This window comes from Loxodonta africana, chromosome 9 (genome assembly GCF_030014295.1).
Source record: "Loxodonta africana isolate mLoxAfr1 chromosome 9, mLoxAfr1.hap2, whole genome shotgun sequence".
Lineage (NCBI taxonomy): Eukaryota > Metazoa > Chordata > Mammalia > Proboscidea > Elephantidae > Loxodonta > Loxodonta africana.
The window spans coordinates 34,223,800-34,249,856 of NC_087350.1; the positions used below are offsets into that span (position 1 = coordinate 34,223,800).

At 40.4% G+C, this 26,057-nt stretch overlaps 1 protein-coding gene across 2 annotated transcripts in view; it reads right to left on the minus strand.

Annotated features, from left to right (window-relative positions):
* Positions 1-26,057, minus strand: part of PCSK5 (proprotein convertase subtilisin/kexin type 5) — a 492,211-nt gene that overhangs the window by 264,800 nt on the left and 201,354 nt on the right. For both annotated transcript variants that reach the window (XM_064291217.1, XM_064291216.1), the window contains exon 8: positions 6,759-6,971. In XM_064291217.1, the coding sequence (XP_064147287.1) occupies positions 6,759-6,971 (213 nt within the window). The remainder of the gene's footprint in view (positions 1-6,758; positions 6,972-26,057) is intronic.

Below are 26,057 nucleotides of genomic sequence, written 5' to 3' on the forward strand. Positions count from 1 at the left end.
CTCACCGCTTCTCCTAAAACTACACCATGAGCAACTTGCCATGAGTGAGGCAATGCACAAAAGGGTGTGTGTGTGTATGCATATATACGTATGTATGTGTGTGTATATGCATATGTGTGTGTAAAACTACACAGGAACTCCACAAGAAAGATACTATGTTTGATTAGCTAAGGAAATGGAGGCTCATACAGACTAAGTAACTTGCCCAAGGATACTTAGCCACTAAAGAGCCAGTAAGTGATGAAAATATTAACTCCTGAAATGGCAGTGCAAGAAAAAGCTGAGTTTCAGAGCATTGTCATCTACGGGGACAAAGGCAGCAGAGCCAGACCACCACCAACAGTGATGGCAGAACTGGCCTGGAGGTCTAGCCCAAGCCAGCAAGTAGGCACAGCGACTCTCCTTCAGGCCAAAATTAACATCAGGACTTTGCAGGACCGATGTTTCCTTTGCTCTTTTGAACAGCCTCAAGAGAATATGTATCAGACTTCCAAAGAAACTAAACACATCTGGATTTGCCAGTCTTTCACTCATGAAAAATGACAGTTTCCAAATCAAAAGAAGAAGCAGGAGATGATAGCCAGTGATCTGGTGCAATGGTGACTGCATTTGAAAAATGAATTGGGTTGTGGTGGTGGTGATGGGGGTGGGGAGGGGGCAGGATGTTTCTGCAAAAGGAATACAATAATTCCTCCACATGGAATGAGTTGTTCTGACCAGTCCTGAGACACCCCAGGAAGCAAGTCTGTTTTTGAACACAAATAAATAAAATGACATCAGTAGAGAGCTAAGTAGAGCATATATTCTCCAAGCCTTGGCTCACAAAACCCTTCCCAAGAGGAAAAAGGATAGCCCCCATATTTCAGTCATCAAGACAAACTACTAGGAAAAAAAGTCAAAGGCTGAACTAATCCCAAAAGAAAGATAATTAACAGTGGGAGTGATTGGAGAGACAAGGAAGCTTTATCTATAAATCAGATCTTGGGGGAAATTTTAGGAGTGAAGGAGGGGTTATAGACCTGTTCTTTAATATTCTTTGACACTAAGCAAGGTTATACCTACTACAGCTTTATCTTGCAGCAAGGTTAAGGGCAGTCTCTGTCCAATCTGATTCCGATTCATGATGACTCCACGTGTGTCAGAGTACAATTGCACCCCATAGGGTTTTCATGGTTGTGACCTTTTGGAAGCAGATCACCAGGGCTTTATTCCGAGGCACCCCTGGGTAAGTGTGAACCCCCAATCTTTTGGTTAGTTGCCCAGTGCTAACCATTTGCGCCACCTAGGCACTCTGTGGTAAGGTTACTGCTGGCCGATTTTCTATGTCAAATGTCCTGGCAAATATCATTTGCCTTTCACCAACCTATCAGTAGAAGGAGTTTCTCTTAAAGGAAGAGAGTGCCCCCCGTCTTCTTCATATGGCTATAAAGACAGCTTGTGAAGTCTCTATCCTTCAGATACATGACAGTCATTTATGCACAAATATTTATTAAACTTGAACTATGGGAAGGGACAAAAACTCTTCACTCTCAAGAAGTTTCCATTTGGGGATTGAAGTCAGACAAAAAATAAAACATATACTAGCATGTTAAGTAGTCAGAAGAACACTAAAAAGAATATTGAAGAGGATACAGGTGCAAGAGTGATGGAGTTGAGTGTCACTATTTTAGGGAAGGTGATCAAGGAAATCCTCTCTGAAATGAAATCTGAGGACAGACATACCCAACACCCAGTGCCGTCGATTAGATGAAATGATATCTGGGGGAAGAGTCTTCCTCCCTCCCAGAAGCCACAGCGAAGAAGCTGAGTGGAGGGAGGGAGGGACAGTGTTTAGAAATGAGCCGGGAGAGGTAAACGTTGGAATCCATGCCCCGATGTGCTATGGATGGTGCTCTGAAAACTCCGAGAAGCCAAAAGAGATGACGAATGATGTAATCACCAAGAATTTAATGAAAATGAGGGACTTTGGAACGAAATCTCTCATTCTTTACTCAGCAATGACTTAAACAAGACCCAGTGCCATTGAGTCGATTCTGACTCATAGCGATGGTTTTTGCAAAAAGCCAAGAAGGACACGCCTCACATATGAGAATGCCCTGATCTGAAAGTCACACAAAAGCCATAAGCTCCTGAAGCTCGGTGCTAACACAGTGCCACAGGAACCAGCGACTCCTGTTTTCAGCGAGCTTTAGTTTACTCCAAGAAGACAGGCTGTCAGAGGGGATTAAGAAGAGGGGTTAAAAAAACCCCAAAAAACAAACCTACTGCTGTCGAGTCAATTTCAACTCATAGCGACCCTGTAGGACAGTGCAGAACTGCCCCATAGGATTTCCAAGGAGTGGCTAGTGGATTTGAATTGCCAACCTTTAATTTAGCAAACAAGCCCTTAACCACTGTGCCACCAGGAAAAGGGGTACTAACACAAAATTCAAAATCAGTGGGCTAAATAGTGGAAAACAATGGACGCCTACATATTCTAAATGTGTTTTTATCATTGTCATGGTAAAACAAATCCTCTCTTCCATACAGCACCATACTGGATGTCCCTGTATGGTGTCAGGGGCATCACAGTACACTGGTTACAAGATGAACTTGGGGATCATCCCGACTCTGGCTGGGATCCAGGCTCTGCCATTTACTGGCTTTTGTGGAAACTTTCAGGCCTTAGTTTTCACATCTCTAAAGTGGGGACAATACCTGGCCCTCCTAGACAGGATTTTCAGGATACAATGAGACAATGCATTCAAAGTGTATAGTGTAGTGCCAGGCACTTATTAGAAGGGCAAAAGAATGTTATATTTATGGTATATTAATATAATAACCACAAATAGATTACATGTGAAATGAGATATATACCATAGCATATTAAAAGCATTGTTCCATTATATGCCTTTATAAAGGCCAGTCAACTGGTTATTCAGCTGCTTTTTATCAAGCTTATAGAAGAGCTTTTAACTGTAGTAATCTTGATATTCTGAGTGCTTCATTTGTTGCAAGGTCATCACTGGCCCAAATCTACTAAAGCATGAATATAATATCAAGGTCCCGAGTTGTGCCAAGAGTACTGGCCAGAAACCAAGAGATGGGGCCCTGGCTATATTTTGAAACTAAGGCAAGGTTTTCCTGCTTGCATACCATGCAACAGTATTCTCTCCAGGACAAGGACAATTTATTCAACAGAAGGGCTTTCCCAGAAGCACAGGGATCTTTCCTCTCTCTGCTCAGATCCTCAGCCTCAGTTCAAATCAGGAAGGTGCTCTGTGAATGAAGAACGACAACTGTGCTCTTCCGGAGAGGCCACAAATGACACAAGGAAATGGATGGCCCAGGGAAGAGGGCCCCAGCACAAAGGGACACACGACCACTCCTGTAACACTCAATCATGGATGCCACTGACAGGATGTGGGCATCATCAAGGGACCACAGGCGTCTGGGTTCAAAGCCTGGTAAAGAAAGGTCCCAGGAGCAACACACGATTATTTGTCATTCTGACATCTCAAAGGAAAAGGGGTCAGCTGACCATAAAAGGCTGATGCTGTTGCCAACTCTCGTCATGTCCAAACTGTTAACACGCTCACGATCAAAGTGCCATTCTTTAGGGGTTGGGTGGAACAGATCACAGTATTTTATAGATTGGAAAACCAAAGGTGCAGCAAGTACCTTCACTAGCAACAGCTGGAAAAACGACCAGCCTAACCTCCCCCGAGCCACTGCAGAAAATGACACTGTCTTAGTTAATAATGACACCAATCACTTACTGAGATGCTCACTTAAACCAAGGACTGTGCGTGTGCATTACACACAGTAGTCAGACACAGTATCTTCTTCACGAAAATCTGTGAGGTTGGTGCTGGTATTACCTCCATTTTACGGATGAGAAAGCCAAGAATCTTATAGGGTTGCTTAGCCCCTGAACGGTCTCTCTGATACCTGAGACTATACTTTTGAACAGCTACCAAATTTCTTCCTCATTTGGGGATAGTTTGGAGAGTCATGCAAAATAAAAGAATCTAAGAGCTGAAGAGAGAAAAATTACTACAATAAAACCTGCAAAAGCTAGAACCTGTATAAGGTGGAAACCTGTCAGAGAAGGAAGACTCAACTATTTTCCACAAATAGAGGGCGATAGAAAAATGGTAAGACTGCAGCCTGTTGAAGGCAGAAAACTCATAAGACCCAGAAAAACAAGGTAGTTCCGCTGAGTTCCAGCTCCTACAGGTTTTGCTATAATGAACTGATGAAAATGGAAGAAGGAAATTAAGCAAAAAGTAGAATTAAGTAAAAGTTAAACATATAAAGTGAATCAGTAGAGGTTTTGATATCAGAAGCAGCAATAGGAGAAAAGAAAGTTTATGACCTGACAAAAGGACATTGACATGGAGCCATGATGCTCATTTTCCCTCTCAAGCCCTATCTCAGATCACAGAATGGATCAATCTGTCCATGAGAGAATCCTAAATGTCCAATCTGTCATGGAGGTTAGGAATCTCTGGGTGGTGTAAATGGTTAACAAGCTCTTTCACTCATTGAAAGGTTGGTGGTTCGAGTTCACCCAGAGGTGCCTTGGTAGAAAGACCACTGAAAACCATATGGTGCACGGTTCTATTCTGACACATACGGAGTTGCTACAAGTTGGAATAGACTTCATGGCAACTGGTTACCAGATGGGGCAGTTTCCCTGGAGAGGAGACTCCTTTGCATGTCCTTTGGGGCTCTTATGTAAGTCCTTGCTTCACCTCACTACTGGGTCTGCCCTTCCTGGGAAAACAACATGGTCTCTCCACAGCAATTGCTCCACAGGAAATACCAGGACTAAAACGACACACTGACTTTGCAGCAATGGTGAGTTTGCCTTAAGATGCCCTCTAAGATTCAGACTTGGGAGGTACAAAGAGGAGAACTTTTATTCCAGAGAGCTTTCATCAGGAATTTCATGATGCAGAGCTGACAGATGCCACTCACTACTAGAAGGGACTGACCATGAACTAATCATAGGGAAACAAGGTCTTCATATTAAAAAGCACAGGAGACATTGCTTGATTATAAAGGTCCTATAAACTCGTTGCCATCAAGTCAATTCCAACTCACAGTAGGACAGAATAGAACTGCCCACAGGGTTTCCAAGGAGTGGCTGGAGGATTCCAAGTGCCAGCCTTTTTGTTAGCAGCTGAGCTCTTAACCACCGTACCACTAGAGCTCCAACGGTCCTTTAATGAGGGTAAAATATCATATGGGCATCATTTTCCCACCAAGTTGGAATTTCAAAACTTGCTGATCTCTGCATTTTCTCCCTTTGTATTTTACTTTGTGAAAAATTATGATTATTGATGAATAATGGAGGTACTTAATGGCTGGGTACATGTGTGTATTTTTTAACCCTGTTATTGTGGAGAAACTAGGGAAAGATGGGGGAAGATGGGATATTAACATAAATAGGCAGTTTTCACTTTAAATCAATCTATAATATGTAACCAAAGAAGGTAGTAAAGAGTGGCTGAGAAATCAAACATAAAAATGACATAATAACCAGGAATCAAGAAGAATAGAATGGCTGTGGGTTAGAATTGCATGAAAGAAGTAGCATCCTGTCACCTGTATTTCCACCACCAAAGAAGAGGCAAGTGTGGCACCAGCAGAGTGAACTGAACCTGCGTCAATTTGCAGGAACTCAAAGCAGAGTGTCTACTAAATGCTACAAAGTACCAGGGACAGCAGTTTAGCCCCACTTTAGAAAGGTAAATCCTGAGTCTAAACTTAGGCTCTGCAGCACAGTGCTGGCTGTTCCGAAAGTCAGACCTTTTTTGAGCATCACTGTACCAGGCACTATGTTATGCATTTTTAATTTATTTTCTGGTAATCTATATAATACCTCCTTGAATTATATATTATTAAATGTCTCCATTTTACAAGAACACTGAGACAGAAAGATGAAGTAATTTGCCCAGAGTTACCCCGTGGGTACGGAGCACCATGGTGAAAGGAGCAGAGCAGGCTGGTTCTGCAAACTAAGCTCCCATCATTTTGTTGTTTGCTAGAAAGCAGGGCAGACTGGAAAGTAAGAGATCAGTCAGGACTTTTGTGCTTCTTGTTCAGGTGAACTTTGTGCTGCTGTATTAGAAAAGCACGTTTTGCATAGGCTTTACTCATGTTTAATAGGAATAGTCTAAATGGAATCATTCCGAGTACCTTTACCACTGGGAGCCCTGGTGAGATAGTGGTTAAGAGCTCAGCTGCTAACCCAAAGGTCGGCAGTTCAAATCCACCAGCTGCTCCTTGGAAACCCTATGGGGCAGTTCTACTCTGTCCTGTATGGTCACTATCAGTCAGAACTGGCCTGACAGCACCTAACAACAACAACACCCTTACCATACTTTTGTTTTTCCCACTCAATTAGCTGTATTTAGAAGCTTAAGCACCGAGGATGGGGCTGAGAAAGTCAGACTCGGATGCTAGTCTCTCTCCTGCCACTAACGCAGAACATGAACTTGAATCAATCATTTCATCCTCAATAAAAACAAAGCTCGATCATGTCCAAGGGCACACTGAATGCTGGAATGCGATGACCCGGACAAGCGTTTTCAGTGAATTGGTAACAGAAATAAGTTAAAGCATTTCAACTAGGTACACTGAGTAATCAGCTAATCGGCCACCTTCTATTTCCATATATTACTACTTGCACTTATATATTTATTGTTCTCACTTTGCATTTCAAAACTAAAAGATAAATAAGTGACAACAGACATGGAAATATCACCTACTATTTTCTTATCATAGGACTCTCCGCTGCTGTAGGTTGTGGCCAGTGTGGATGAACACTCTTCCAGGTACCAAGGTTTCTTTCCACTTTCAGCTGTGCTGCTGATGGAGATGGTGTAGATGCTGTTGGTGTAGCCATCACAGGAGCAGTGGTCTTTGCTCCTGCCACCATTTCCTGATGCCCAGACAAAAACGGAGCCGAGGCCTCTCCGCCCCTGTTCACAAACAGAAGAAGTTAAATGATAGCATGAAAACATGAGGATCACAGACTCTAGATGAAAAGAACATTAAAGTCAATGGCAAAATCCAATACTTGTAGGAGGGTTGTAGTAGTATTTTGATAATATGTTGGATTTAAGCTACTTGGGGTGAGGGGAGTTGCTTTTAGGAACTAAAAGAAATAACTCATAGAAGTAACAGAAGCACCAATAGTGATGATAATAATGGGTAACATTTATTAGGTAACTACCGGGTACTGAGCACAATTCTAAATACGTGAACCAGATTTAATTCTTTTGACAACCTGTGAGATTGGTATGATTTTTAACTTCATTGTACAGATGAGGATTTGAGGTACAGAAATTAAGTAATGCCTTAACGCATAGCTAGTAACTGATTGGGTCAAAATTTGAACAAAGGCTGTAAGACACGAGAGTTAGAATAAAATCAGTTATAATTGTTGTCATCACATATTGCTTGAAATCTCTACATCCACCATATACTGGGTGCTATTACAAATTTCCATTTTATATATGAGGAACATGAGGTATCCAGCCTGTTGCCGTTGAGTCGATCCCGACTCATAGTAACCCTACAGGACAGAGTAGAATTGCCCCACAGGGTTTCCAAGGAGTAGCTGGTGGATTCTAACTGCCAACCTTTTGGTTAGCAGCCAAGCTCTTAAGCACTGCGCCACCAGGGCTCCATGTATGAGGTACAGGGGCTCTTTATCTAGCCCACAACCGTAATCAGTGAAGGGCAGAAGCAGGTACAAACCATGTGCTTCCTTCTAGACTGGTCTCTCCTATGCACATTGGAGATATGAGGGATGTTAATGGATGTTACCAGAAATAAAAGGATTTTGAGGTCAAATATGATTGGGAAATCAAGAATTAAACAAAATTAAACCAGCTTCTTTATTACAGCAATTCTAAGAGCCTTTAAAACAAGTGAATTTTCGTTGCAAACCTCTATGAGGGGGACACAGTCTATTTTCAAAACGTTTTTGACCATGGATACCTTCTTCAATCAGAACATGACTCTTCTTATAATGCTAGGAGATACATTCCTTATGCCAAAACTTGGCTGCTTCAAAAAAAAAAAAAAAAAAAGGATAACTAAATGACTTTCCTAAGATCATAAAATAATTAAGGAATAGAAGCAAAGTAGAATGCAGAAGTAATGAAGCAAAGCAACTACTTGTTCCCGTAAGATGAGGTCTTCAGGACAAAACAAATAAGTCAAGTGAAGAGTATTGCTGGGGATGATTACATTTGAATCCCTGAGAAATTTTGCCATTTTAGAACTAAAAGGCACATTGGAGGGTATGCAGACCAAATGTAATCTTTGGTAATTAAGGACTCAAAGTCACACAGCCAGTGATGGCTCAGCCTCTTTCTGCCAGGCTCTGCTTTCTCTATTTTCAGGTGGAAGGAAAAGTATGTGGGATGCTGGCTTGGAATTTCTTGAAAAAGAGCCAAGAGAACAGAGACTACAAAGAATATGGAATATATATGACAAACTCTCTCTGAATTTGAATCTTCAAAGAATAAAATATTTACAACATGATTTGATTGACCTGAACTTAGATTTCTCTTGTCCTTCAAAGTGGAAAACTGCAATATGATTACACAGGAATGGGAAAAACTCCTGAAGAAAGAAGACACGGAACCCCTTGATTGCTATTGCTGCCAGACAGCTGGACCTGGTTTACCATCATTAGTTCCCCATTAAAATATCCATGAAACATAGGTAAGGATGCAAAAATTATCAAACCATTACAAACTAAGCGTCTTGTTCCACGCTCTGACAATCAGTAGGAATTACTACTTTTTTTTATGGTGTGGGCCTACCACCTGGCTGTCAGTTTGTCATACTGTGATGGCTTGTGTGTTACTATGATGCTAGAAGCTAGGCCAAAAGTATTTCAAACTCCAGCAGGGTCACCTACAGTGGACAGGTTTCAGCAGAGCTTCCAGACTGAAACAGATTGGGAAGAAAGGCCTGGTTGTTTATTTCCAAAACTTTGTCAGCGGAAATCTTATGGATCATAACAGAACATTGTCTGACTCGCTTGCTTTGAACACGTCATCAGAAGGGCTCAATTGCTAGAGGGGGACATCATGTTTGGTGAAGTAGAGGGCCAAGGACGGCGTGGGAGGCCCTCGGTGAGATAGACTTATTGCATGATAGCCACAGTGATGGATTCGAACATGCTGGCAATCCTGAGGATGACACAGGACGGGGCAATGTTTCATTTTGTTGTGCATGTTCATTTTTTTGTTATGGTTGCCGTAAGTCAGTCAGCTCAACAGCAGCCATTCATCTACCTATCTGTTTCTACCTACCTCCCTACCTACCTACTACCTACCTACCTACCTACTTACTACCTACCTACCTCCCTACTTACTACTACCTACCTACCTACCTATGACGTGGGTGCCCTGATTGAGAAACCCTGGTGACTGGCTCAGACCCCAAAGAAAGAACATCACTGCCACAGAAGAAGGAAGAGAGCTCCAAATCACCGCCAATACGTGCCTTCTCTATCAGACACTGAAGGGCTGTGCTGCAGGTAAAACACATGGTCACACTGAAGCCTGACTTGAAAAGTCAACAGAATACATGGGACGACAGCACAAATCCCACCTGGCTGAAACAGCATCTTAACAGATGGTAGATTAAGAACCACAAACCAGTGAAAAAGCCCATATTGCACAGTCACATTTACACTTCTCTCTAAAATCATGTCTCTGTACATATGTATACAAATTCAGTTAAATATCTTTTAAAATAAATGAGATTTTTAAACAATATTTTAAAGGGGAAATATTTTAATGAGAGAAAGGGGGCATCATTGTTTAGGAAGCAGTGTGTTGGTGGTCAAGGTGATGGAGAATTTGGCAACGATTATACGTGACGATAGGAGCCCTGGTGGTGGAGTGGTTAAGGGCTATGGCTGCTAACCAAAAGGTCAGCAGTTTGAATCCACCAGCCACTCCTTGGAAACCCTGTGGGGCTGTTCTACTCTGTCCTACAGGGTTGCTGTGAGTCTGAATCGGCCTGATGGCAATGGGGTTTTATTAGTGATAACTGCAAAATATAATTAATGTAATTGATGGCATTAACTTGTACACGTGAAAAATGTTGAATTGGCAAATGTTGTGTTATATATATTTTTACCATAGTAAAAAAAAAATTAATAATAAGAGAATATTCAGAAGGTCCTTTTGTGCTCACTATGTATTTAAAATGTGCTACTAAAAAAAAAAAAAAAACTCTTGTTAGGTGCCATTGAGTTGGCTCCAACTCATGAAACAGAATGAAACATTACCCAGTCCTACGCCATATTGATGATCATTGGTACGTTTGAGACCATTGCTGTGGCTACTGTATAGGATACAAAGTAATATAGTATGGCCTCAGTTCAGAAAAAAGTCAATGTGCATGTGTGTAAATATATATATATATATATATATAGTCAGTATAGTCACAATGTAACAGAAGTTATCCTGCTTGATAAGATTAGAAAAGATTTTTATACCATCCTTTAATAATCATGTATTATTTTTATAAACAGAAACAAACACATTCCTCTGCTTAGAGGGAAAAGACAGGGCCAATTCTCAAGGGATAATTTCTTTCACTTGAAGATCAAAAGGGGCTTTACACATAGAAGGCACATTGTATACTAAAAACAAAAGAAGCTAACATTTACAGAAATTCACTATGTGCCAAGCACTGTACAAACATTATTCTACATAACCCAAGTCTATATTACCATCATTTTACTAGGTGAGTGAACTAGGGCTCAGAAATGCTCACTAATGCCAGAATCAGACCTTGAAATCTTACTGGAGCAACATCTGAGCTCTAGCCATTCAATAGCCTTCTTTTGGGTAATGGCGGCTGTGCTGTTTCCAGGGAAATCTCCAGCGTCTTTGTTGAAGCCTGGCACCAGGATCTAAATACAGGAGCCACCAAACTCTCCCCAGGCATGTCAGTAAAACTGGAGCTGATGAAGAAAGGAGGTATTGCCCTCTCTTAAGCATTCTTCCTTATTAGATCAAGGGGTAAGACGTAGGTTCTGACCCCAAAACTCCCCTTTAAAACCTCAACCAGAGAGAGGCTCCCTCAGAAGTATGACCACAAGTCTTTCTATTCCGGCAGCATCCACAGATGACACCACTACTGGAGGAACAAATATATCACTGAAGGGTGCTTTGGGGATCCACTGGGTTGAGAGAGCAGTGGGTTGTTGCTGGCCTGGAAGTGTCCCTTCTACACAGAGGTGATGTTCTTGCATCGAATAGGGTCCCAATGGCAAACAAATAATTTGAAGAGAATTTAAGGAGGGGACTATTTTATAATCGGGCAGGGTGAAAAGAAACCACAGCGTGGAGTTTGTTACCATGCCCAGGCCTGAAGGGGACCTGGGAGAGGGGAGTCACTGGACCTGGAGACAGAGGGGCTGAGAGGAACTGAGAATTGGTCAGGGGACACGCCAACGCATGCTGTCCTTCAAGGAGGGGTCCAGGAAAATACACACTGAGACCCCAGTCTCTTCCTCCCTCTCTCCCATCTCTTGTCAGTAAGCCCCATTGACCAAGTCCTACCAGAAGCCAGAGGTCCTTCCTGGGAGCTCAGAGATACAGATCACATAGGTTAGTGTCCCTGAGCACGGACCTTGTGGAGAGAAGGGGAGAGCTAATCTGGAGGGTCAAATGGGAGATATAAGGCATAGTCCTTCAGGTGAGAGGATGAGAGAAAGGGTGATAACCCTTGTCCCCGCCTCCCCCATGGAGGCTACAGAATATGCAGAAGCTTCTATCATTATAGCCACTAGGCAATCAGAACTTTATGTGTGTGTGTATATTTTGTGATTAAAGTTCCAGAAATAAACAGATGGAATTTGTGGGCTGAAAAATGCCACAGACAGATGCTAAAGATCCATGGGGTTAATGTGAAACAATTAGCAATTCAAAGATTTATTTACTACAGAGGCACAGAGAGTTTTCATTCGTTTGCAATATTCAGAATCCAAAACATATGTGGGAAAAAAAATATCTGGACATTTCTCCAAAATTCAGAGTAATTTAAGAATTAAACTTTAATGTGGGGTATAGGGAGAAGGAAGAGAGGGTGGGCAGAATACCATAAAGAGAAAAGAATCTGGAGCCACATATTTTCCTAAAGTGTAAGACATAATGACATTTATTAGTTTGGTGAAGTATTGTGATTGCAATTGCTTATTTAAATCAGGCTTTTTTTTTTAGTTGAGGAAAAAAGAAAAAAAAACCTCCAACTTAATTGAGTGCTAAGTTAAAAGTAAATTTGCTGCGAAATGTATTGTGAAATTCACACAGAACTCATGCGAACAAATTTCTCTTTCACTGTATGTGTACATGTGCATGTATTTCTTATAATGTTTATCAGTTTATAATACCCCATAAGCATTGTGATTAAAGAACAGAAAGGAACTGGGTTTTCTTGTGGTTCAGAAGGTCAGAAAAAGCCACTGGATTACCAATTAAATTGTACATCTCAAGTTTTGTGAGCTGGAGAGTTTGGTGGAGCTTAATTTCTTTAAAATGTTACGATAATTTTTTAAGCCAATGCAGTTAGATTTTATTTGGCATTTTAATATCACTTTCTTCCATAGCGCTTAGAAAGTATTCTTAAAGGTGTATAAATGAGTGACTAGAGGTTTCTTGCAATACAAAAGTAGGGAAGAAGATAATTAATGTCCCTTGAAAATAAATGAATACTGTGTTAGGTGCTTACACATATATTAGTTAAACAAAGGCCAGGAAGATAGATATTATTATATTCCTTTGTACAGATTGGGAAACTGAGTCTCGTAACATTAAGTAACGTGCCTAGGATCATACAACCAGTACGCAGTAGAGATAAGAGGTGGAGACCCCACCAAGTCTGATCAGAATCTGTGTATCTGTATGTGTTGACGTGAAAACCAAACACCAAGTCGACAGCTGTCAGGTGGACTCGTGGTGACCCCACGTGTGTCAGAGTAGAACTGTGCTCCACAGAGTTTCCAACAGCTGATTTTTTGGAAGTAGATTGCCAGGTCTTTCTTCTGAAGTACCTCTGGTTTGACTTGAACTTCCAACCTTTTGGTTAATAGAGGAGCACATTACCGTTTGCACCATAGTCATGTCATGACTATGTCGACATGAAGAGACACAATCAAATGATTTTAGGATGTAGAACTTTTATATATCTGTGATCTCCTCCAAGCACAGCCTGAATATCGAAGTTACCAAAGCCCCTCGCTGCTCCGCTCCCCTCCTCTCAGTGAGAGAAAACACAGTCTTCTCTGCAAGCTCTTCCATATGTGGTTCATGGTCAAGGGGCTTCAGGCTGGGAGAGCGTGGAAAGAGACAAGGATACTTACATCGACTCAGTAGCTGACATATGAAGAGAATACTGCTCAGCTTTTTTAAGCTCAAGGGCATTCTAACTAGCAGTTTCAGAATAAATCTTGTCCCTTAAAGGAGTGAGCAAGGTTCATTGAAAGAAATAGGTTGGGTCTAGAAATGTAAAATAAAGGCAAACGAACAAAAGCAAAAAACAGAAACACTTTTTTAAAGAATCTGTAGTGCTCTTATAAAATCTTTATTCTAAAATTCTAAAATATTGCTTTCATAAGCAGTGTTTAATAACTTTTTGAATCATTATCAAGAATAAGACAAATGATTCATGTGAAAATGAAAACTTCTTGAAAAGAAATTTAATCCATAAATGAAAACAACTCAGGAGCAGATGGCCACACTGCTCCTGATGCTGTAGAGACACAACTGGTGTTACTGGAAAGCCTTCACTGGGATACATGGAGAGAGTGAAGTCACAGGGCATGGTGATAAGATGTTTTGGAACAGAGTTTGCAGGAAAGAAAGGTGCTACTAAGGCTTGAGCAGAAACCCTGGTGGTGTAGTGGTTAAGTGCTACGGCTGCTAACCAAGAGGTCAGCAGTTCGAATCTACCAGGCACTCCTTGGAAACTCTATGGGACAGTTCTACTCTGTCCTATAGGGTCCTTATGAGTCAGATTCAACTTGACGGCAACGGGTAACGCTTGAGAACTGTTCCCTCAATCAATTCATTTGGGTAAGATGTGCTATGTGTAGAGATATTGATTAAATGAAGTTGAAATGGACCCAGAGAATAAAGTGGGATACCCTTTCCTCTCCACCTCTACAGCAAAAAAGGGAACAGAATGCCATTGATAACGAGATGTTTTTAAAGGAGTGAAAGAAGGAGCCCTTGGCATCTGAGCGTTAGGAATCCAAAGTCCAGTTTCTGTTTTTGTCATAAACAATCCTATGGAAGATTCTAAACTTATCTGCCCAAAGGGCCCTATTTGGAAAATAAGCATCCAGGACTCTTATTTTTTGTAATTTACTCCATAAATCGGAATCCAATGTAAAGAGTATATAAAAGGTTTCACTTGCTTCCTTGTCTGCTGTCAGAATATTTAATTATTCTGCTCTCAGAATAACTAAATACAGGAATTATTTTATGTATTAAAAAAAAAGTTGCTGCCAAGTTGATTTTGACTCATGGAAACCCCATGTGTGTCAGAGTAGAGATGTGCTCCTCACTGTTTTCAGGGGCTGATTTTTTTGGATGTAGGTAGCCAGGCCTTTCTTCTGAGGTACCTCAGAAGAAACAGCAGCAGAGATATTGCCTTCTCTTGAGCATTCGTCCTTATTAGGTCATGAGGTAGGAGAATGGTTCTGATCCAAAACTACCCTTGGAAACCCTAACCAGAGAGAGGATCCCTCAGAAATATGACTACAAGTTTTTCTATTCTGGCAGCATCCAACATTTGGTTAGCAGCCGAGCATGTTAACCGTTTGCACTACCCAGGAACTCCACTTTATGTATTAATTAACTGTGATTAAATATGGTTTATTTGGTAATTTGAGTGCAGCCAACACTTAAGTACTTCCACTTTTTTCCAAGCAAAAATTCCAGGACTGAAAATGCTTACCAATGGAAAGCAACAGCTGAAGCTCACACAGGAGCGAATGTGTCCGCCAGCACCTCTGCTGATGTCCAGCACTTCCCTCAGCCCAGCTCCCGTTTCTGCTGCTGTTCTCAATCCTTCTGTCCCTGCTTTAGCGTCTCAGCTGCCAGACTGCCCAGGCAGGTCTCCATCAGACTGGGAGGAAGGACCCTCTGAACGCCCACAGACTGACTTACAAATATCATTCCGTGGGGCGTCTTCACTGCTCAGGCTAACGCTACTTAGCCTGCCAAATATGAGTGAATGAGAGAAAGATCTACAATACAAATGCAGCTATTTTCTAGTTCTCCACCAATAAAAGGAAGAAAAGGTACTAAAAGTGGCTCCAAAAAGGCTTTTGTGAATAACACTCTATTCCTCCCTATCTGTCTTATGACCATTTTCCACGCGACAGGTCTTTTTCCTCCTCTTTCTCCTCATCGCAATCTCACCCATCTTTTCAGTCCCTCAATTAGGTGTTCTGTATTCTGATCTGCTATGCACAAAATAGTATATATTAAGCATTTTTTAATGTTCTGTTGACTTTTTAATAATAAACTGGAAATCTGTGAAGCAGTTATTAGCTGCATATTAATTCCACCATGCACAAATGAAAATCCATTTTATTTGCTTCCTGAGGATATCAAATGTTGTCGAATTCATTTTTAGAGAAATAGAGAGCCTAATAATGATTATAGGATAGACTGCTGGTAACCATAGTTGCAAGATGTGCCGGTAAAAATAACAAAATTTAAAAATTTATAACTGACGTTTAATATCTTTTCACAATGTTCCTCATGCTTTAGCTTCTGAATTCACTGAATTCAGCTCAGTTTTCTAAAGAGAAACTTGGAGATGGTGAGTAATTGGGGCCAAAGGCTAGTGTAAGAAATAATTAATCAAAGCTGCAAATACAGAACACCCTCACACTCAAGTTCCTGATAAACACCTACTTTTATGTTTATTATGTGAATAGAAAGAAGAAAAAACCAAATTAAGAAGATCATCTACCACATATGCCAGAAGATAAATTCCACAGCGCATCAACTCGCTAAAGGCTTAAGAGAATCAGTCCTGTTACCAAAGCTGCCCTTTCTTCAGAAGGGTTGATCCTGAGGGCTTGTGGACATAACACAACAATGTGACAGCTATATTATAACAGCGTGGATTTCATTTATTTTATTTTGCAAAGTATAATTGGGAGAATAAAATCAGTCATTCAGGGAGAAAGGATGACAGCATATCTCTGAGGAAACAAAATAAACAGGTGTGCCTACTAATGGAAATAAATATGCTTTCATGAGGAGAATGTAATTCCTATTTATCTTTAGCTACACTACTCATTTAGGAATTTTACATAGTAAAAATTTTGAGGCTGGATAATGTGCTATGTCCATTATACAAAGTTGGACAAGACCTCATAAAGTTCATTCAGTCCAATTTCAAATTTTTCTACATAAGGAAATGAATGTAATCCACAAGAGAATGAAGTTTGCAGAGCCAGTTACAGGTAGGGCTGGGACCAGAATGAACCAATTCTCCCAACAACCTTCCCAGTTCAGATCTCCCATTGATTAGCACTGGCTTGGGGGATTCCTAGAAAATGCTTAACAGCATGGTTTAGGGAAAAACTGCTTAACAACAGTGAATTGGGCGAAAAACAAACAAACAAAAACCCAAAACAAACCTCCCTTATCTTGTTTGTCAAATCAATACTTCCAAAATAATTGTTGGCTTTTAATGTTCTATCAATGGCCCACTCATGATCTTATTCATCTTACTCCCCTCTTTTTTCTCAGATCCCATCTTCTTCATTTGACTTGCAGATGCATGAGCAACACACAGATTATTATTTTCTTCTAGTCACTCCCTCAGGTCTCCACGCTTTAAGCCCAGTATGAGGTGTTTTCCCACGGCATGGGCACCACTGCTAACTCTGGCTGGGACATGGAGCATGATGACTCGGTTTCTTAAGTCCTCATGACAAGCAGCTCTCGGCAGTTTGAAAAGTACATCCATATTTCATCTCTTAAATAATTACCTGAAGCAATTAACAGCACCGACACATCTGCTCTAGGTACTTCACCTCCCCATTCTCTTAACTGCCAAAAGTTTCTACATCTTTGACCATCACCAAGCAAAGGCAAAACCATGCTCACACTTTCAGGAGGGCCAGGTTTATGAAACTGGGAAGGACACTTCCAATAGAAACATGAATTTCCTGTTTTGAAACTGCCCTGAACTGTACCACCACCTTTAAATTCATAGGATGAAATAAAAGTTTGAAAAATTCCTTTCGCAGAGAATAAAAACATTATCAACAGGAGCATGCAAGGAATTTACTGTACATGTTTGGAAAGGCATTTGGAAAAGGAGGATAGAGGGACACTCCAGGAATCATGAAAGGTTTATACTCTTTCCTGAAGTTAGCTCGGGGTTGTGGAATGCCTCACTGTGGACTGGTTCCAACTGCCAGCTCAACTCCTAGAGGGCAAACAAGCTGCGCTTCTCCAAAGCCTCTACCACCTGAAGCAATACCTTGACTCCTGGAGCAGCTCACAACATTTCTACAACAGAGACAACCAACGCTTTGCATTTTCTTCCCATAAACACAATCCTGCCTTAAAATAAATATAACATAGGTGAGGAAAGTGCTCCTTAGAATAATTACCTACATGAGATCAAAAGGACAACATCTGCCCAAAAGCAAAAGCAAAAGCAAAAGCAAGGGGCAGGAAAACCAGATGAATAGAAATGGGGGAACTCAGGGTGGTAATGGGGAGAGTGCTGACACATTATGGGGACTGCAGTGTATGTCATGACACAATCTGTGTATTCAGTGGAAAACTAATTTGCTCTGTAAATTAGTGCAATTAAAAAAAATGACACTTTTGAAAAATGATGTGTTTAATGAGTTCAAAACTACAACTGGTATTTTGTTATTGTTAGCGCCTATTAAGTTGGCTCCCAACTAATGGTGACCCCATGCATGACAGAATAGGATTGTTGTGATTCATAACGTTTTCAAGGGCTGATTCTTGGAAGCAGGTCACCAGGTCTTTCTTCCTAGACTGTCTTAGTCTGGAAGCTCTGCAGAAACCTGTTCAGCATCATAGCAACACGCAAATACCATTAACAGACAGGTGGTGACTCTGCGTGAGGACCACAGGCCAGTAACTGAACCCCCAGCCTCCTGCATGAAAGGCGAGAATTCTACCACTGAACCACTACTGCCCTCACAATTAGCCCATGTTATTTGTCAGACTTTGTGGTGGATGCTTTGAGGGCCTTAAAAATATATCAAAAGAGGCCCTTCCTCTGAGGAGGAGACTGGTTGCCAGTCTGAACACTTTATATGTGAAATCTCAGTCAGTCTTCATAATGAGTCCATGAACTAAGTATTATCAGAGCCTTTCTCAAGGAAAGAGAGACTCAGATAGCTTAGTAACTTGTTGCATGGCCAATAACTATGGTGTAACCAAACTGAGATTTTAATTCAGGTTTTTGTGACTCCATGGCCTGTACTCTCTGTACCATCCCAGACTGCACCCAAGGATGAAGAGAAAGAACCAACAATACAGTGAAGTGCAGAACGCGTCCATCAGTCGCCTGAATGATTTGTGCTCCAGGAACTCAGAGAATGGAGAGAACCCTGTTGCAGCATTCATTTCACTGTAATCATGAACATAATTATAGCCACCGTTGACGAACAGCTGACTGTGCACAGGTAAGCTTGTAGATCGATTCGGCAGAAGCTGATATCACAGAGCATAGGGGTCAGAGCATAAGCTTTGGAAGAAGACCAACCTGAGTCTGAATCACAGTCAAACCTCTTTCTTTCTTTTTTTTTTTAATTTCTTCAATTCTTTTAATGGAAAATTTCAAAATGACATAGAAGAAAATGATATGATTAACTTTCACGTACTCATTACTCAAAAAAGAAAAAATTCTTTTTTTTTCTTCAACAAATTAGTAATATTTTGCCAAGTTTGTTCCATCTTTTTTCTTCTATTTTTGTTGTTTTTGGTGGTGTTGGAATATTTTAAAGCAAATGCTGACATCGCTTCATTTCAGTACTTCAGTAAGTAACTCTAACACATAGAGTTTTTTTTTTTTCCCATAATCCTAATGCCAGTATCACTCTTAACAACAAGACTTGGTTTGCCAAGACTTGATTTCCAGATCTGTAAATTGGGTGAGTTCCTATGAGGCTGTCATAGATTGAATTATGTCCCCCCCAAAAATGTGTGTATTAACTTGATTAGGCCATGATTCCCAGTATTCTGTGCTTGGCCTCCATTTTGTGATTGTAATTTTATGTTGAGAGGATTAGGGTAGGATTGTAACACCACCCTTACTCAGGTCACCTCCCTGATCCAATGTAAAGGGAGTTCCCTGCACTACCTTTTATCTCTCAAGAGGTTCCTGCGATGAGATGCTCCCAGACCAAGAGAAGACTGATGACAAGGACCTTCCTTCGGAGCCGACAGAGAGAGAAAGCCTTCCCCTGGAGCTGACGCCCTGAATTTGGACTTGTAGCCTACCGGACTGTGAGAGAATAAACTTCTCGTTCTTAAAGCCATCCACTTGTGGTTATTTCTGTTATAGCAGGACTAGATGACCAAGACAGAGGCCCATCCCAATGCCTAACTCAACTGGCTATCAGAGTTAATAATCATAATGACGGTTAGAATTCCAAACATTAGATTTTATTGTTTTCATCTTACAAATGAGGAATGCAGTCTCAGGCTAAGTAAAAAAACTGCCATAAGAGCTGTATATACTTTCAAATCATTTGATATTATCAACTGTATTCAATTTATCCTTATTTATTACACAGTGGCCTTTCTTTCCCAATGACCACCATGTTTTGTTGAAGAAAACTGATCTGTCTGTCCTACCTATCAGCTCTCTTAAATTTATATTTAGAATGACAGCTCAGGATTGGTATGGACCTTAGCCTGACTTAATCCAATCCCTACATCACTTGGCATCTTCCCTTACAACAGAGACATACAAACTATACTAGAAAAATCCCAGTGTAAGGAGTTCATGTACTTGCCTAGACAGCCCAGTAGTCACTATAAACAAAACAAAACAGGACTGTTTTGTAACCTACCTGGTTAATCCCCAAGAGGGCTAGCCCAACAGAGGGATTTTGAATGGAATTTGCAGAAGTTATACCACTCAGAGTTAGTAATGAACATAGAAACTAAAACTGCAAACAGGATGACAATAAATATTTAATATATACCCCTACGCAAGGCTAGAATATATTTTTACTACTCATAAAAATATATCATAAGTCACATTAATAGTGTAATCTATATTGGATACTTGGGTGTCAAATGGCTTTGCGAAGACTATAAAACGTAAAGCCACATATATATTTAGAAGAGACATACATTTGTTTCCAGAATGGATGGTATTATATTGAGTCTGCTTGGCAAGTTCTATCTTAGCTTTGTTAAAGCTCTAAAAAACACACAGTTCCACCAGAATACAGTTAAATCCTGAGGGAAGATTTTTAAAACAAACTCCAGTTAAAGTAAATTTTCATTAAGTGGAACCAATTTTAAATAAACTCCCTTGTCTATCTTTGCCTACACATAAATGCTTCCAAAGTTTTACATTGGCCAACTAGTTTAATAGCAATCTGTCATTTGTTAAAATGCAAACTGGTACCAATCCTGCTACAGTTGGGTGCATATTAGATAAAAACATACCCCTCTCGGGTAGAATCGGTTAATTTTATTATGATTATTATCACTGCTTATATTATACAAGCTCATTATACCTCTTCTCTCTCCTCCTGGTGAACATATGCCTTTAATTTAAGGGTGGACGACTATGTCTGTATGCATACATGTGTATGTCAGAGACGATGTGGACTCTAGAGTAACCTTCTGCTTTCAGCAAATTCTACTCAGCTGTAAAATCTGGCGAATCAAAAAGGCCATTGATGATGTGGAGGGAAAGTGCTAATCCTGATGTCTATCAAATGTCCAGGTTCTCATCTGGACTTCTGAATAGAGGAGTGAGATGGGATGGAGGACACAGTCCAAACAGGGAAATTAAGGGCTGCTGATTCTGAGTTCACTCACTCTTCTTCCCCATTTGTGTCTCTGGCTGTGTTCTGTTCAGAATTCACTGAGGGAGGCTCGTTTAGTAATTTCCAAGACTAAAGAATGGCTGCTAACCAACTGGTCAGCAGTTCAAATCCGCCAGGCACTCCTTGGAAACTCTATGGGAATCGACTCGACGGCAGTGGGTTTTTTATTTTATTTTTTAAAAGAACTCAAAGAAAACTGACCTGGACTTGAAAGCACACTTGTAGATAAAATGGCAAAGCAAACTCTGTAAGTTATGCTCCAACAACACCTACAATGAGCTACGTGATTTCTCCAGAAAAAGACTAAATGCCAATGCAGTCCTTGGCACGTACTTCAGAAGTATTAAATAAAAAAATAAGGAAAGAACTGGTAACCAAATAAAGGCTTTTCTGATGATGGAAAAAGTAACAAGGAAAAGATTTGATTCCAAAGGTTTGCTCTTTTTCTAAAGGAACACTTGTTAGAAATTGTGCTATGCCATCAACACATTTGATATATGCTGAAGAATATCAATTACACCAAGTTTTATTAAAGTTTAAGAATCCAAATGGGACAAAAAGATGATTCCAAGTGTCGTGTATTGAACTGTGCCCCCCAAAATATCTGTCAGCTTGGCTAGGTCATGATTCCCTTGCATGACTGTCTACCATTTTATATTCAGATGTGATTTCCCTGTGTGTTGTAAACCCCATCACTATGATGGAATAAGATGGATTAGCGGCAGTTATATTGATGAGGTCTACAAGATTAGATAGTGTCTTAGGCCAATCTCTTTTGAGATATAAAAGAAAGAAGTGAGCAGAGAGACGTGGGGGCCTCATACCACCAAGAAAGCAGCACTGGAGCAAAGCGCATCCTTTGGACCTGAGGTTCCTGCGCTAAGATGTTTCCAGACCAAGGGAAGACTGATGCATCACAAGGACCTTCCTTCAGAGCCGAAAGAGACAGAAAGTCTTCCCCTGGAGTCAGCGCCCTGAACTTGGACTTCTAGCCTGCTGGCTAGAAAGAAAACAAAAATCCTCACAACTGGACCAATGAGCAACATCATGATAAATGGAGAAAAGCTTGAAGTTGTCAAGGCTTTCATTTTACTTGGATCCACAATCAACAGCCATGGAAGCAGCAGTCAAGAAATCAAAAGACGCATTGCATCGGGTAAATCTGCTGCAAAGGACCTCTTCAAAGTGTTGAAGAGCAAAGATGTCACCCTGAAGACTGAGGTGCGCCTGACCCAAGCCATGGTGTTTTCAGTCACATCATATGCATGTGAAAGCTGGACAATGAATAAGGAAGACCGAAGAAGAGTTGACGTCTTTGAGTTGTGGTGTTGGCGAAGAATATTGACTATACCATGGACTGCCAAAAGAATGAACAAATCTGTCTTGGAAGAAGTGCAGCCAGAATGCTTCTTAGAGGCAAGGATGGCGAGACTGTGTCTTACATACTTTGGACATGTTGTCAGGAGGGATCAGTCCCTGGAGAAGAACATCATGCTTGGCAGAGACCCTCAACAAGGTGGATTGACACAGTGGCTGCAACAATGAGCTCAAGCATAACAACAATTGTAAGGATGCCTCAGGACCAGGCAGTGTTTTGTTCTGTTGTGCATAGGGTCGTTATGAGTTGGAACCAACTCGACGGCACCTAACAACAACAACAACAGCCTACTGGACTGTGAGAGAATAAAATTCTCTTTGTTGAAGCCATCTGCTTGTGGTATTTCTGTTAGAGCAGAACTAGATGACTAAGACACCAAGGCAACTATACTGCACTACAATAAGTTTGGTTGTGTTGTACTATATATTCTTTTTTTATTGTTTACAGGATTCGGTATGTGGGAGGGACTTTAGGATTTTTCTTGCACTTTATTTAGAATATTTACTTATCATTTTGTGGTGAGCTCCCCAAAGACAAGGGCTGAGTGTTGTCTTTTCATTCCCACCTAGCACAGTGCCTGGAATATTGGCTTTACCACCCAGTGAAGGTCTCCTGAATGCAATCGGGAATAAATGAATGAATGAAGCATATACCAAATAAAACTTTCGGCTCTTAGCTTTGTATTCTGACACAGTCACGTCAAGGAGCCAGAGCAAAGGCTCCCCATGGTAAGTGCAGCCATGTCAGTCTAAATGAGAAGAACTTTTAAACTGTCCTTTCCTGAGAGAACATGTAAGATTTCAATACACAGACCCCGGGCTAAATTGTGAAAGACCTTGTATGCGGTGCTTAGAAACTTAGAATGTTCCTTTGGAGTTCACGGGTAATCAGTGTTAAGTTTTAAAGAGAAGAAAAATCACATCGTTTGCATTAAAAAAAAAATTTCTTTGGCTGCAGTATTCAGGCTGAATTGAAAGTCGAAGCTCAAGATAGGAATATGGAAGTTTTGGAAGCAAGCTATTCCCAAGGTTTATGAGTGATGTTGGAGTCCCTGGGTGGTGTAAATGGTCAAGTGCTGGACTACTAACCGAAAGGTTTGAACCCAGCCAGAGATGCCTTGGGAGAAAGGCCTGGTGGACTGCTTCTGAAACCCTATGGAGCTTGGAAACCCTATGGAGCACAGTTCTACTCTGCAACACATGGGGTTACCATCAGTCAGAATTGACTCCATGTCAACTGGTTTGGCTTTTTTTTTTGGTTTTACTAGTGATGTTGGTTCTAATTATGAGGGCAAGTGGTAGATTCCACAGGCTTTTAGGAAATAACATGGTCAACACTTACTGGTTTCTAAGATGAGGAAAGAAAGGAACCATAGGTTTTAGGGATGAATAGTGATGCCATCTACAAGTATCCCGCTAACCATAAGTACATAAATGTGTTGGTACGAATTGCCTTAACTGCTGAAATTATTTCCAGTTCTACTGTTCTGGCTCTAAAGTTCTAACAAATTTAGCTGAATGGTTTGTAAAGTAGTTCTACAGAATTTAAAATGGAGTTAAATTTAAAGGGAAATTTATGAAGGTCAGGAGAATAAAAGCTCTTGTGGGATTAAAGTTGAGAACGTTGATTAAATAAAGCTCAACACATCTTTTTACTGCAGGATTTCTCAGAGCCTTTGATATGCTTTTAAATTTCTAAGAGGGAACATAGAATCGGTGGTGTTCTTCAAATGTATTTGACAACAAAATTCCTCCACTCTTGTTGCCGCCCCCGACCCCTGCTTTTTTAAGCATTTTTTGAAACTAGTGTTTATAGAACACATTTTAGAAATTACTCTCTTGGCTGTTTTCTCCTTCTTATGTTGGCCATTCTCAACAATAAGTTTCATTGAACAATATGAAATCAATTAAACCCAGATATTTAGAACAATTATGACTTTTACAATATTTCACATGGTAATCAGCATTTCACTTCTATCACCCTTGCCCGTTTTCAGTGATGATAATGATTAAGATTCACAGAATAATTATTGAGACTTTACTATGTTCCAGGAATTTTACTAAGTATTTTACAGGCGTTCATCATGCAATCCTCACGACAGTCCTATAAAGCAATTACTAGAATTTAATTCCATTTTATAGAAGATCAAACTGATCCTCAGAAAGGCTAATTAACATGAAAAAGAGAAGAAAGTGTTAGAAACCACTTTTCCAAACTGGAGAGTCTGAATCCAGAGCCTGGGCACATTAACCATCATACTGTATCGTGTATGTTGATAACTCATTTCTAAAATATTAAGCCAAAAACAATGCAAATGTGGTCTTTAAGTAAACTCACTCAGTACATACAACAAATTGGCATGGAAGTCATTCTTATGTTCATTCACGCACTCATTCTTTCATTCACTAAATACTTGTTCAGTTCGAATCTGCCAGGTGCTCCTTGGAAACTCTAGGGGGCAGATCTACTCTGTCCTATAGGGTCGCTATGAGTCGGAATCAACTTGATGGCACTGGGTTTTTTTTTTTTTTTTTTAACTATTATAGGTCAGAAACTGTTGGGGTACATGGGATTCAGTAGAAGATCAAACAGCTAAACTCCACATCTTTGTGAAACTGAGATTCTAGTGGAGGAAGACAGATAGCCAAGAAGATAAGTAAATATAATAAATAAAATGGGGGATAATAACTGCCAAGAAGGGGTTAGGAAGAACTGGAGTGCATGTGTGTTAAATTGTGGATAGGTAGCCTTGTTGTTAGGTCAAGTTAGATGAGAACTCGGAGGAGCACTGAGTTTCCCTTAGGGAGGTCACTGGTGACTTTGATAACAGCTGCTTCTGTGGAGTAGTTGGGCAAAGTTCTGATGCAGTGGGTTCAAGAGATAATGGAGGAAGAGAATTTGTAGAAAGCCAATACAGATAATGGTTTCAATGAATTAATTCTGTTTAAAGGAAAAGAGAGAAATGGACAGGAACTGGAAAGAGACAAGGGAACAAGAGATGGCTATTTTTTCTTCTTAAGATGGGAAAAGTAACAGCATAAATGTATGTTGATGGCAATAAGACAGTTGAGAGGGAAATTTTGATGATGAAAGAAAACAGAATCACTTGAGCTATGTCTTTGACTGGGTGAGAAGGGATGGGGCCCAGTGAACCAACAGACGAGGTGGCCTTAGGTAGACGATGAATGATTAATTCATCATAGTCACAGGAGGAAGGCTAGGTTATATGGCCATAGATGAAAGTGGGTCGTCAGATATGCAAAATAAAATAGAAATGACAACATGTAACAGAATTTACTAGATTTCTTTGAGGCACATGTTTTGACTTCTTTAACTGTGTTGAATTTCAGTTTTCCTTGTCTGTAAAATTGGGGAGAAGAATACTTATCTTATGAGATGATTATGAAGAATTAAAAGTTATAATTTATTTTAGGGCTTAGAAGAGTGACTGTAATAAACAAAAATGTTAAATGTTATTGTTAAATAATTTTATGAAGCTCAAACTCTACAACTCTAGTTGTTGCATTTAATTTTACAGCTCCTTAGCATCAAATAAAATGCAAC